This window comes from Colius striatus, chromosome Z (genome assembly GCF_028858725.1).
Source record: "Colius striatus isolate bColStr4 chromosome Z, bColStr4.1.hap1, whole genome shotgun sequence".
In the NCBI taxonomy this organism is placed as follows: Eukaryota; Metazoa; Chordata; class Aves; order Coliiformes; family Coliidae; genus Colius; species Colius striatus.
In genome coordinates, this window is record NC_084790.1 from 54,042,036 (window position 1) to 54,056,766 (window position 14,731).

Genomic DNA, 14,731 nt, shown 5'->3' on the forward strand with positions numbered 1-14,731 from the left:
AGCAGCTTTCCTGGCTTGACTTAGTCTTTCTTAATATGTTCCTCTGGAAAACCTTCAGTGTCATTTGGCTCAGTGTGAAGGACGATCAGTGATTTATTAATTTTTTGCATTTGGATCCTTTCAATAGCAGCTTTTTGTTTCATGTGGAAGAAGACCATGTGCTCCTACTTCAGGAGTTTGTACTGGCAACTGATGTTTCAATTTACCACAGCAAGGATTCTCCTCATCACACACATAGGCCTCCTTTTGGTACTGATGTACATCTCCATCCACCTTTCTCATTGCACTTTGATTGTCATTCCTTTCAATTGTCTGGAAGTTTTCTCCCTGCTTCCTTTTATTCTTTCAGACTCTGGACTCTCAGCTGTCTTCTCCATTTCCAGTTCATGGCTAGCTTCTTTCTTCTGTCTGCTACTCCATCTTCAATTTCCACCCATTTTTTATCCTCATTATTTAGATATTGCATTTTGCTGATATTGTTGCTCCAAATGAAGATCTTCCTCTTGTCTTAAAGTGCTTTAATGGATCTTTCTCATTATCCTGAGTCTACTTTTATCTTCTTTTCTTTATCATATGGGTATGATTCTGCAACTGTATATACTTTATTCTGTCTCACCCCTTCCAGTATCTTATACATGACAGAATTCCAATATCATTTTTACATGCTTATCAAATCATTATATTTTTGCTGTAAAGGCTGATGAGACATTTGAGGTTTCTCTAAATTCTGCCAGCTACCTGATATCAGACAATCATAGAATCATAGAATGGTAGGGGTTGGAAGGGACCTTTAGAGATCGTCTAGTCCAACCCTCCTGCAGAAGCAGGGTCACCTAGATCAGGTCGCATAGGAACATGTCCAGGTGGGTCTTGAAGACCCCCAAGGAAGGAAACTCCACAACCCCTCTGGGCAGCCTGTGCCAGGGCTCCCTCACCCTCACAGTGAAATAGTCCTTTCTTATATTTAAGTGGAACTTTTTGTGTTCCAGCTGCATCCCATTACCCCTTGTCCTTTTGCTATCTACTATAGAAAAAAGGGACGTCCCAACCTCCTGACACCCACCCTTTAGATATTTATAAATGTTAATAAGATCTCCCCTCAGTCTCCTCTTCTCCAGACTAAACAGCCCCAGTTCCCTCAGCCTTTCCTCATATGAAAGATGTTCCATTCCCTTGATCATCTTGGTGGCCCTGCGCTGGACTCTCTCCAGCAGTTCCCTGTCTCTCTTGAGCTGAGGAGCCTAGAACTGTACACAGGACTCCAGATGAGGCCTCACCAGGGCAGAGTAGAGGGGGAGAAGAACCTCCCTTGACTTGCTGGCCACAGTCTTCTTGATTCATCCCAGGATGCCATTGGCCTTCTTGGCCACAAGGGCACATTGCTGGCTCATGGTTAGTTTATTATCAACCAGGACTCCCAGGTCTCTCTCTGTAGAGCTGCTCTTCAGCAGTTTGACCCGCAGCCTGTACTGGTGCGTGGGGTTGTTCCTCCCCAGTTGCAGGACTCTGCACCTGTCCTTGTTGAACCTCATGAGGTTCCTCTCAACTCCCGAGGTGGTTGAGATCCTGCTGAATGGCAGCACAGCCTTCTGGGGAATCAGCCAGTCCTCCCAGTTTGGTGTCATCAGCCAACTTGCTGAGGGTACACTCTGTTCCCTCATCCAGGTCATTGATGAAGATGTTGAACAAGACTGGCCCCTGACCACATCCCTGTGGAACTCCACTGGCCACAGGCCTCCAAGTCAATTCTGTGCCATTGATCACCACCCTCTGGGCTCTGTCATTCAGCCAGCTCTCCATCCACCTCACTGTCCACTCATCCAAACACACTGCCTGAGCTTTCTGATGAGGATGTTTTGGGAGATAGTGTCAAAGGCCTTGCTGAAGTCAAGGTAGATAATATCTGTTGCCCTCCCCCCATCTAGCCAGCCGGTTATGGACTCGCAGAAGGCTCTCAGGTTAGTCAAACAGGATTTCCCCTTGATGAATCCATGTTGACTCCCCCTGATAACCATCTTATCCTTCATATGTTCAGTGATGACATTCAGGATGAGTTGTTCCATCACTTTTCCAGGGATGGAGGTGGGGTTGACAGCCTGTAGTTTCCTGGGTCATCCTTCCTGCCCTTTTTGAAGACTGGCATGACATTGGCCTTTCTCCAGTCCTCAGGCACCTCACCTGTCCTCCATGATTGTTCAAAAATGATGGAGAGAGGCTTAGCAATCACATCAGCCAGCTCTCTCAGCACTGTCAGATGCATCCCTGTCCTGGTTTAGCCAGGAGCAGCTTTTGGCTTGGTAACAGGGGGAGCGGGTTGCAGTGAAGACCCTCCCCTGGCTCCTAGGTTCAGACCCACCTCCGGCCCGGCTGGGCCAATCTGGCGCCTCTGCGATCACTATTTAGGGGACGGGAATTTGAAATGCGAGTCGGGAGGTGGAGAGTGATACAAGATGGAGGCCACCACGCGGACCCTTCAGCCAGAGAAGGAGGAAGGAACGAGAAGCAGTAGACCGGAGACCCCTCTGCAAGCCGTGGCGAGAATACAAGCTGTGCCCCTGAAACCTATGGAGATTCGTGGCAAGACTGAGAGCCACCAACAGCTCCGTGTGGGTGAGCCCGGACGGGCGGGGGACTGTGTGGGGAGATGGCCATGGCCCAGGCCGTGCTGGAGAGCCTGTGTGCCACAGAGCAGCCCCACACGAGAGGCAGAGAGGAGCTGCAGCCTTTGGAATAAGTGGGCATCGGAGCAGCCCGTGCAAGTCTGCCATGCTTGTGAGTTACCCCACGGACTTGCAGGGAGGACTGGTGTGGAGTTCACCCGTCCTGAGGAGGGACAAACGGCAGAAGCTCTCGGAAACCGACTGACTGAACCCCCCACTGCCTGCCCCCCCGAACCGTTCGGGGGGGGGCAAGGTAAAAACACCGGGATCAGGGCTCTGAACCCGGGAAGAGGGGAGGGGTGGCAAGAAGGTGTTCTTAAAAAGGCTGGTTGGACTCTCCATTGATGTATTACTCTGGGTTGTTTCATTTTGGTTATGTTTTGGTTGATTTTGCATTAAATTATTTTCTGTTTTCTTCCCCAAACCGAGTGGCCTGGTCTGTTTTGTCCTGAACCTTAAGCGGCAATTAAGCCCTCCCTGCCCTCGAGCAATCCTCAGCCTCTTCGGTACTCGAGGCTAATCGTGGCCTTTGTTCCCTGATGGGCCTAAACCACGACAATCCCATCAGGTCCCATTGACTTATGAGCCTTAAGCTTGGCCAACAAGTCTTTAATCTCTTCCTCTTCCACCCAGGGCAAGTCCTCTGCTGTCCTGGCCATCCTGTTATCCTTGCCGGACACAATATACCTCCTGCTATCTTTCTGCCAGGTCTATTTCAGGTGTCCTAACTGCCAAACTCTCCTTCATTCTTATCTTACTTAACGCAGGCAAATGAACCACAATGTCAACCCCTGCAAATTACTGCAAAACCTCTCTTGCTAACTGCCCTCTCTTCATTGTCTCCCCTCTTACTTCAGTTTAAACCTTGTTAACTGAATTTCATTTTGACCCTGAACCCCAATTTCCAGAATATTAAGGAACTGTAAGGAGCTGACCACAAAAACCCCACGAAGAACTGGTGGTGTCAGGTGTTACTTGGGATCCCTCTAGTGGACAAGATTATTTAAAAGATATAATTAGAAATCCCATGCTTGGAGTTTGAAACGATCCTCACAAGGCAGAGAGTGCTTTTCCCTAAAACCTATGGCCTTGATCTTTACTCTGTGATACTGATGGAAAAACAGCCAGGCAGTACAACTGATCCACAGCTAAGCATAATATCTCTGACATTTCAGGTGCTTCCAGACAGCGACTAGAGACCAGTGCTTTGTACTTTAGAATTGCTTTACCGTGTCAGATCTGTAGCTGGTGCAATCTTGCTTTCATGTGTTGAAGAGTTCTTTCAATCTGCTGAGAGAATTGTACCACTGAAATAAAAGTTTAAGAAAGGAACTGAAAGTTTTTTGGAAAAACTGTTACCTCAAAATAAACCTCAAATTTTAGTGCTTTATAAAACATTTGCAATTCCATGATTTGCAAAGCCCTGGAAGTTAAAGATTAGTTTTCTCCAGAAAGTCTTTGTGCCAGCCATAACAATAATATGCTCTCAAGAATCCAGTTTTTGTAGATTGATCTAGAGACTCTGTGGCTGGGGTTTCACTTTCTGCTAAAAAGCTACATGAATTTCTGTCATTTTGTTAGTTGAATCTTTACATAAAACTCAGTGGAAACTGTTCTGCAAGGAATGCACTGAAATAGTCTTTCCCTTTAAAAAAGTCCATATATTTGGAATGTATTTTAAAATCTGTGCCCCAGGGACAGTCATTTCACTACCAGCAAGGATCCAATCCTAAAATTTTGATTGACCTTTCCCATCCAGCAAAATTCAGGCTGTTTGAGACAAGCTTATAAGGATATTTCTACTCAAAATGCTTCATTTGATCATTCCGACCTGCCAATCAGCTTAATGTTCCTAATATCGTTATCTTTCCCCTGTTTTGCTGCTGATCCAGCCCCTGTAGCCAGCTCATTGTGTGTGCGATACACCCACCGGGCAGTTGTGATCACTGGAGGACTCCTGGCATTTTCAGGAATGGCTCTGAGATTTCTTGGACTCAGCATGGTCTGGATGTATGCAACAACTGGCTTCCTGCAGGGTATGACTTTATAGCTTGATGATTTTCTTTCACTAGAGACTCAGAGCCCTTATTTGAGAGCACTAATGGTAGAACTTTAAAAATCTGATTCCTACTTTGATTTTATGAGCAACTAGAACCAGCAACACTCTTTAAAGGTCATTTCCCTCATGGCCTACTCTGAAGGTAAGTGTGCTAGAAACCTGAAACCACAAAGAATTGAACAATTAGATGCCAGTAACCTTCACCTGCAAATTATATGTGATCAGAAGACTAAAAGTGTTTTATATCTTACTCAGAGCCAAGAGCTCTGTCAAGGTTTAAAGAACATAAAAGGGTGCTGAAGTTCAAGGACATATTAATTCCAGATTTTCTGACTTTCTATCAAATAATCTTGTGCTTTGAACACAGGCCTAGGCTTTGAGTTGACTCCAATCCTTTCCTTTGCTCCAGGTGAAGACAGGCCAGAAAGTTGTCTCCAACAGCTAGCAGATTTTCCTGGAACAGGAAGCGAAGCTGGCAGGGAATAAAATAAACCTTTCCCAGTTCCATGCTGGATGCCTGAGAAAATGTCTGGAATTTGAGCCCTTCAGCAGTCCTGGGCTGACAAGTAGTTTCTAGGGAGCCATCACAATCACTGTTAGTTAGAGCAGGTTTGAAGCCTGCTCAAAGCAGTCAGCAAGAAAATGAAGAGCAGCTAGTGGTAATACACCAGCTTCCTTCAAATTCTCCCCTCAGTTTCTACCCTGAGCATCACTCAGTTTAACCCAGCAGTCTGATCCAGTATCAGCCATAATTAGGACAGCATGGACCCTAAGAGATCGGTCTAGTTTCAACCACATGGCCATATGATTTCTCACCCAGTGTCAAAGCTGTCAAAGTAACTTCCATTCTCCCCTCCAGAGAGAACATGATAGTATGTGGTTCATCCTCCTTTTTACTTAAGCATACAACTGAGTCTTACAGAACATATGCCACAAACTTACACATAGTACAGCTGAGCTCATGCTTCTGGCAGGAATAAAAATGGTATTCTTTTACCAATTTTTTGACTTTGCAAATGTAGGAGCGCTGACTGCTTTAATTTTCACCCTCACAAAATAGCTCAATAATGTCTGTCTAACTGGTGCTCTGTGTATTGGTGTTTTTCAGGACTTGGGATTTCATTTTCCTGGACACCTGCTGTTAGCATTGTTAGCCATTATTTCTCCAAGAAAAGAGCTTTGGCCAATGCTATTGCCAGCACTGGAGAATGTGCCTTTGCAGTCACATTTGGGCCATTTTTCCAGTGGTTAATTAGTCGATACGGATGGAAAGGTGCTCTTTTGATCATAGGTGGCATCCAACTCAATATTTGTGTCTGTGGAGTACTGATGCGACCCCTGGCAAGCAGCTGCCTCCTGGAGGGTAGCCATTCTGAAGCTGGGACACCACCTGGCAATGGTGTGCCTACGACAGACAAAGAAGATGAGTCTGCCATTGTATACAAAACCTTCAACTGGATGCTTGTGAGGCGGCCAGAGTTTGTACTTTATGCCATTTTTGGCATACTAGCTGCCATGAGTTTTTTTGTTCCTCCATTGTTTTTAGTTCCACTTAGCTACAGCCTGGGGATACACGAATTGTGGACTGCTACCCTCCTATCCATTTTGGCTATGGTGGACTTGGCAGGCAGACTGCTATGTGGCTGGTACGCCAATCTCCATGTTACCAAAACGGTTCATTTGCTGACAATGACAATTGCACTGATTAGTACTTCCCTGATGCTGTTTCCTCTGGCTAACAATTACCTGTCCTTGGCAGTATTCACTGGCCTCTATGGATTCTTCTTTGGTACAACAGTTGCCATTCACATTACGGTGCTGGCAGATGTTGTAGGCGCGTCAGATTTTGACAGTGCTCTGGGGCTTTTCATGCTCATTCGAAGCACTGGAGGTTTTGTGGGGCCTGCTCTTTCTGGTAAGTTAAGATGATACTCTGACAAATACAGTTTATAGGAAAGGGGATTGGTAAGCCAAACTGAAAAAAATCTGGATCTGGACTGAAATTTCCCAATTTTTTTAGCTCAGGGGTATCTGGACCAAGAAGTGTAAAACCAAAGAGTCCATTTAATTCCACTCCAAAATAAATACCTTGCTCCTTCTCTTCTGTGTGATGTTAAAGATATGAAAGAGGAAAGAAGGGCAAAGTTTGCTTGGTGGTATTCCTGCTTCATGAATTCTACAGAATCCCACTTGATGGATTCCCACCGTCTTGCTATGAAAGTGTACCTTTGGGACAAGCTTCCATACCTTCAGAGAAGAAACGGAAACTTCTAACTAGTAATGTTGCACAAAAACTGGTATTGTTGAGAGAGTTTCTACAGAGGGTCAAATTGAACAGCTTGAAACATTAGGCTATATGAACCTCAAGGAACTATTCACAGAGATGCCTGCTGTTTTCAGGTGGCATCTGAGCTAACCAGTGAAATAAATGGGGGAGGCAGTGCATAAAAGCAGTGGGAAGAGAGACCACACAATGAGATAGCACGTGGATTTATGGGCTGGCAATGAGACAAAGCCATCTTGGAAAAATGCAAGACAAACAAGCTGCAAGCTGCAGGGACTTGACAGAGTGATATGGCAGAAAAATGACCAATGTGACTTGTAAAATGTGGGTCAGAGTCATCATCCAAAGACCATGCACTACAGTGACTTTTGTGGTAATGACACCAGTAATAGCTTGCAAATGCAGGAACAATTTATTCACTTTTTAAAGGCAGGAGGATTTATACAGAATTTGAGACAGAACAGTATCAAAAGTGTGTTGAGAATCAAAGATGATGATACATTTATATAGTGGCTTATTACTTGTACTGATTGCCTGAGATCAGAGCAATCTCTTTGCATATAGACAGAAAGCTAAAAAGAAGATACAGAGGAGGAAGGAACCCTAAGTCATTCTCAAGCCCTCCTCTGCTATTTTGAAAGCAAAATCTAAAAGCTTTGGATCCAGAGTTCCTTTGCCTAACAGAGCTGACGTTAGATTGGAATCAGGGCCAGGGAACCCACTAAATGCACACAGACCTTCTAATACAAGACCAAGAAAGCAGTCTTCATCATCCCACAAATGAACCTGCCATCATACCCACAGAGCAGCTGATACTACCACAAGTGCTGCTGGAGTACAACTGCTACACTACTGTTTTTTTCAGTATGCTATACAATGGCATTAGGTATTTTGGTTGGCTTTAAGCTACCTAAACACCAGGGTCTTTTTGTTAACATCTGTGATGGTAAAAATGATGAACAGGAAAGCCTATAACACTTCAGGTAACATCTCCAACCATATCTCCAGCAAAAGCCTCTCCTTTTCTTTCTTTCTTTAAAGTCTCACATGCTGCACAGTTATGGTCCAAATTATGGCAACTAATGACAGTTGCATCAACAAAACATGGGGTTATTCAGATACAAATCTGCATGAGTTGGTGTTTTTTTCTGCCATTTCCTTCATTATCTGCCACATCTTAGGTTGGAAAGTGCTTCAAACTGTGTATCTTACCAGCAATTCCCATATGCAAAGTAAACAAGGTGTGTATTGTGTTTCACATTTTAAAATGTTACAATGGGGTCGTGTTCTATGCACTCATGATGTAGAAAGCTGCAAGACAGGTATGCAGTCTGTATACTCCTTTTGTGAGAGGATACATTCACCCTACTGGGCTAATTCACATTATTAGCCTGTTTTCTATCAATTACATGGCTGTCACTTTTTTTTTTTTCTCTCCAGGTCTGATCGTGGATATGACTGGAGATTACAGAGCAGGCTTCTACATGGCAGGAGCAACTCTTGTCCTGTCAGCTGGATTTTTAGTTACTTTAGATCAACTCCAACAGAGAAAAGAAAGAGGAAGCCAGAGTAAAACTAAACCAGAGACATCACCCTTACCCTACACTTCCCTCCATCTCCTGAAAGTTCAAACCAGAAAGTATCACGAAAAACGACACAGTGGTGTGACTCCATTGGATGTCTTATAACATTTCAGGACAAATGGAAGTGTTTATTTTCTCCAATCTCAATATTAGTAAGTTTTATAAAATGCCAGAACTTTAAACCACACTAGTAACCATTGTCATATTATTTCGATGTTGAAGTTGCATTTTTACTATACAAGTATTTATCACAGTCCCACAGGGCCACGATAAGCAAATTAGGGAAACTATGATCTAAATTAAATCATGACAAAACATCTGTGCTCCAGATAGTAACCCTCTTTCCCAGTATAGACTGCAGCTATGGCTATCAAATAGTAAGAGGAATCAGCTCACAGCTGTTTAGCTTGTGGAAGCAGTGTTCTGCACTTTCAGTAAATGAGGTGAATGTGAAAGTACATGAGTACATGAATACAGCTTTGTGCTAAAAGTGTTTGCAGGTACTCTACAGAATCTGGAATCTGATAAATAGACCTGATGAGTGGGAAAAGTTACACGAGTAACAGAAATCAGTACAGAGAAATGCAGTCCTAAATGTCAGAAGTAAAAAGCAAACTACACACACAAAAAATGGAGGAGGATTGATGTGTAACAGAGGAAGACTTAAGGCTACAGTGGACTTCAAACTGAGTAAGAATGCCAAATATAACCCTATATTAAAAATAGTACATGTTTTTCTGTGCTACGGTAAGACAGAGGAGATAATGATGCTTGCAAGACCTTGACTGGAAGAGGTACGTGAGCAGGCATGAGAAAAGTTAAGAAAACACAGCCTAAAGAAAAAGTGTAAGAAATAAAGTTTGTCTGGTGTAGAAGACAGAAGACTGACAGAGTGTGAAAACAGCCTTCAGATCCTCAATAAGCTGAGATAAAGAAGACGTAACTCCTTTCCTTGTTAAGGCAATTAGTAATATACTTTGCAGAAAGGCAGAGTTATGCAATGGGGGAAAAAACTTCATTGTAGCCTGCTAAGCATAGAAGCAGACTATGGGGAGAATGTGAAAACACAGAAATACCAGACAATACATAAGACATGATAGAATCTAATTATATTCAGTTGGGCTTCAGAACAGTGGGATGGACTAGATGACTTCCTGGTGTCCTTTGAGCAAATACTAGATCTATGAGAATAAAAAAGAGTCTGTATTCAAAATATAATTTTTGTCATTTTATCTTATCAGGCAGAAGACAGAACATAAAAGAAGGGAGGAAGGGCTGGATCACATTTAAAAACAAACAGGAAAAGGAAAAGGAAAAGAAACATAGCACTTGAAAGCTTTCAAACTGTTACAAATGTCATAGCTGCCCTTGTTATGAACTTTATCTGTGAAGCCAAGTTTAATGCAAATCACTTATCTAAAAGAATTCTGGTTTGTCTCATAACAACTATCTTAAAAATTTAACTTAACTGAGAGGAAATCATCAGAAAAACTAATTGACTACCTGTGAGGGCTTGGCTGCAGAATACACACTGGAAGGGACACAACTAGGTGGGCAAAGGTGTAGCAAGACCCTGAAATTCCTGACAAAACATTTTTCAATCATGTCAGTTGAAAAACGTGGAATTTTCTGTGAAGTGTTATTCTTCAGTCTTCTGCAGCATTCCAATATTTGAAATAACTCTTCATTTTATAAAATGAAAGTGAAATGTTGGAGTGGAGAAGAATGGAGAGACATTTAATATATTGAGTTTCCTCTTCTGACTTTCTGTCAAAATTCTGGTTTATTTACAAGCCCTGTCACCGATTTCTGTATTTTGATATGATCTGACAGCTGACACAGGCAGTAAAGAAGGCTGGTGGTGGCATCCTGGGCTGTTTGAGCAGGACCACAGTCAGTTGATCAAGGGTGGTGTTTATTCCTGTGATGGATGTGCTCAATTCTCCCTTAATCAATCCCACAGTAGTTTGGCACAGGCTCCAGAGAAGGTGAACCATAGCTGGGCCAAGAGCTGTTCTAGGAAACTCACAAAGGAGCCGAACCCAGTGAGCGCCAATACAGAGAAAGTTCTGAGTACAAGGAGTCTCGTGCTTTGTATGCAATTGTATGTAATTTTACTACGAGTCAACCAGTTTGTCCCATAGATATGAGTGCCTAGGTGTGCCTTCTTTGGGCTCTCCCTGATAGATGGTGTGGCTGCACAGCCATGACCTCCTGTTGAGCTGGGACACCTCTCAAGGTTGCTCCTCAAAGCAAAGAGAGCTTTCACCAATGACAGATCATGCAATGAGCCCAGTTTGAGTTCTTCCTGGATGGCAACCTGATTGCAAGCCAGCTAACTCTCTCCTTGAGCAAGGACACCTCAGTGTTAAGAGATATTAATCATTTGGCTTAAACAAGGTAGTTTTAAATAAAATGAAACACTCATGGTTATATTGATGTACCATATAGTATGCTGTTTGCTTAGCTTTGCTGACTTAGGATGGGTAGCTACATTTGATGAATCCTTAGTGTAAACATTCCGTAGGATTTACTGAGTTGTGCCTACTTCAGCAAAACAAGGCCTTCAGAGCTAACCTAAACCAGGAGATAAGGAGGCTACAGCTATCAACAGCAGCTGCAATTAGACAAGATAATGAGAATCCCATGAGGAACAAGAACACCTCAGAATCAAATAGTGCTATTGAACTGAATTGTGGTGTGAAGGGCAGGCAGAGCAGTCTGTAAGGGTATGATTGACCAGAGATTTCTTTGTTGAGTGCCTCTTTCTCTAGAGACACCCAGCTTGAGCTTATCCTTCTGCTTTAATATTAAATTATGTATTTTTTAACTTCAGTGCCCATGACTCTGCTTTGGGTTTGAACTTCAGAGGAAACTAACATCAGACAGGGAGGCAAAGAATCTGTTTATTGCATCAGAAACTCAGTAAGCGAATTGGCAATAAACACAATGAAACTTTGGAATCTTAGCTAAGTAATATAAAGGATCAAGTGTGCACATATAATCCTTTAGACATAAACCATTGACCAAGTCTGGAACTAAGTCTGGATCTGTTCTCTGAGAATGAGTTTACAATGGAAGAGTCCACTCTGAACCTTGTGACTGAATGGGAGGATCTCCCTCACCTCGTTGCATCTCTAATCTCTGTAAACATCATTCTAAATCTGTTCTAACTCAATACTCCTTTATGTCTCTCCTCCATGTAGTGAGTAAAAGGGTGAATCTTGTCATTCAACTTTTCTAATAGTGTTGATGGTGTTTTTTTCAGTGATCAAAATGCTTGGCAGGATCGTACATCAGGATCCGTGACAGTTCCCCCCAGCTCTGCAGTTGTGCACCGAATACAGGAAGGAAGTTGATAAATATGACTGAGTTCAGCAGAGGATCCCCGAGAGGCTGCAGGACTGAGGCTGGTTCAGTGAGGAGGAACAGCTTCATAGGTACCTGACAGCATCCTTGGCACTGGCAGCAGGGATGGAGGAGACACAACTGGGCTCTTCGTGGCAGCATGCTGCAGGAGTGTGTGAAGCAGTGGCAAAATCTGAAACATGAGAGACTCAGCCTGGAGCCACTGTGACTGTTTTTACTTCAGTTGTAGCACCAATACTCAAAGTTAAATTCCACTGGACTACTGCTGCAGGAATTACTTGTAAAGGGTTGTTTTGTTCCAAGGTGATAATGATGTGTCACTTCAAACAAAGAGTTTCTGAGATGGCCTCAGAGATCTAAATCAGCAGCTCACCTTCAAGAAGACTCTTACCCCAAACCTGTTAGTCACTCAGTTGTGGAGACTTTCTCCATTTCCATGAGATGCAGGATGACCAATCATGGGTGAAAACCTTTAGGATCCAGTCAGGCACTGTCACAGCAAGGAAGAGTTATGACTTTCCTTGCATGTAGTTTTATGAGGCCATGCCTGGATTCAAGACAATGGTGGTGCTTTCTAAAGCCTCACAGTCCTGTTCTGTTTCTTGTAGGTAGTAGAATAAACTTTCCTACTTTCCTCTCTAAGTCAAGTGTTGGAGTCTGTTTTGCCCAGAACTGTAACTGGCAGGGAGCCCTCCCTGCTCTTGTCTCAATCCACAGCAACCTTGCTTATCTTCCTTCCATCTTACTGGGGCCTCTGCTGTCTTAAGGAGGGTAGGGGTGGATGGGAGGCACTGAGCAAGAGACTTGTGGTGCTTCTTTGTTGGCTGGGCAAAACCACAACAAACAGTTACTACAGGATTAAGAGTACCACTCCTTCACTCTACGTTGTTCAGAGATGGAGCAGAGGGACAAGAGAATGACACTAAGGATCACTAAGGATCACACTAAGACATTAAGTTTTACTTGGGAGTCACTTGAGGAGGACTTACCTTCATGAACCATGCTTTCAGGATGACAACATATTGTCTGTGCAAGGCAGTCTACAGGACAACTTCTTGGAGGTGCCTGCAGTTGCAGTAGCAGAAATTTGAGGAATATCTTCCAAATCAGGCCTATAGGAGAACTGTTCAGCCCTAGAAGAAAGGTAATGCCTACCTCAAAGTTAATCCCCAAACCACAGAGATGAGGACCCTCAGCATCAGCTGAAAGAAGTATAATCTCCTTATTCTTTCTTACTGTATTGTGCTACTGTTAGTACAGATTTATCACTGATACACTGGAGAGTTTCCACTGAAAATCTCATAAAACTGAAAACTAAAGCCTTTACTAAACCAGGTGTCAAAGTACACTTCGGTGCTCATTTGCTGTAGGAAGCTTGAAATCCCAGACACAAGTAAAAATTATTAATTAGGGAAAATAAATTAATAAAAATCCCAGGATCATGTTCAAGACAGATGGAATCACACTGTCAATAGCCTAAAAAACAACTGCTGTTCTTTTTAAAAGGTCAAACACATTATTTTCTGTTACACTACAAGTATTAATTTCATATTCACCATCAAGATTTATCACAGTGTCCTAAGCTTGCCACAGGTTCCTGGCTACCACAAAAGGCCTGGGTTACTTTTGGGTTTCTCTCAAATACTCCTCCTCTTCCATCCCCTTCTCCTCCTGAAATTATGTCTTTAAAAAGGTAACATCTGTGGAATCCCTATGTCAACTCCAGGGACTTTGCACTGATGGAGTTGGCAGCACCACCTCAGAGAAATAATGTTTCATAACAAAACTGAGATCAGAGTCAGGATGTGGTGTTTCACCTTCTCATCCATCCATCTCCTCAAATAGCATGCATTGTATGTTTACATACCACATGGTAACACACACCCATGACAAAGCCAGTGGTTTTTTTCCCTTTCCTTGTTGTACTAGTAACAACAGATTCATTCAGAATGCAAAACATTCAATCAATTGACATTTTGCTCCCCTCTCTGCTTGAGGCAAGGAAGAGGCAGAGACTGGTTTTGGTGTCACATGAATTTTTTGTATGTCTCAGTTTTGACTCTGACAAGAACAAAGAATAGCCTTCATTTATCCTCCTCTGCCAGAAGCGAAGATTTTCTTCTGGAAAACACATGATTTGATAATGAGGTCCGTAACTTTTTCAGAGTACTGCACAAGGGCTGGCATATTGCTTGTAAAGTTGGTGGACTGATAGCACACACTTATGGGTATCTATGGAAACTTTCCCTGCATCTTTCACCTTTGAAACTCCCATTACTGTAGTCTGGGATAATCTGGGATTGAGGAACACTTAACCATTTGGCCAGATGAGCAAGTTTATGCTCCTCACTAATATCCATTCTTCTTCCTCATGTCATTGAAAACCAGTTTGGAAGAGACTTTCTGATGTAGTGTAAGAAAGCAGGCATTCCCTTATTACAGCACTAGGTGTGTGGAAGATCACTCCTCCTAGTGCCTGAACCCCGAAAAATGAAAAAACACTCCTTATATGCATTATGGAAAATTTTGGGCACTGTGGCCTTTTGCTGAGACTGTTTTGTAGTTTTCTGATCAGTCTCACAACTTATAGCCAAAACATAACTGTTTACCGTCTTCAGGCTCCCTCTCTCAGCCACCTCCCAGGCTGATTTTGAAGGCCTCTGGCCCCCAGGTGTCTGAACAACAGATAAGCAGGCACTGGGACTTTCAAATGCTTTAATCTTTTGCTTGCAATTCTGTCATCATTCAGCTCAAAGTCCAAATCATGCTTGTATAA

The 14,731-nt window shown here is 43.1% G+C and overlaps 1 protein-coding gene across 1 annotated transcript; it reads left to right on the top strand.

Moving 5' to 3' along the window:
- Nucleotides 1-1,935: 1,935 nt before the first annotated feature.
- Nucleotides 1,936-11,313, top strand: LOC104551753 (monocarboxylate transporter 13). The gene is made up of 6 exons (XM_062018830.1): nt 1,936-1,958; nt 4,503-4,696; nt 5,828-6,634; nt 8,444-8,642; nt 9,832-9,860; nt 11,114-11,313. The coding sequence occupies exons 1-6, from the start codon at nt 1,936-1,938 to the stop codon at nt 11,311-11,313; spliced, it is 1,452 nt and encodes a 483-aa protein (XP_061874814.1).
- The last annotated feature ends 3,418 nt before the right edge of the window (nt 11,314-14,731 follow it).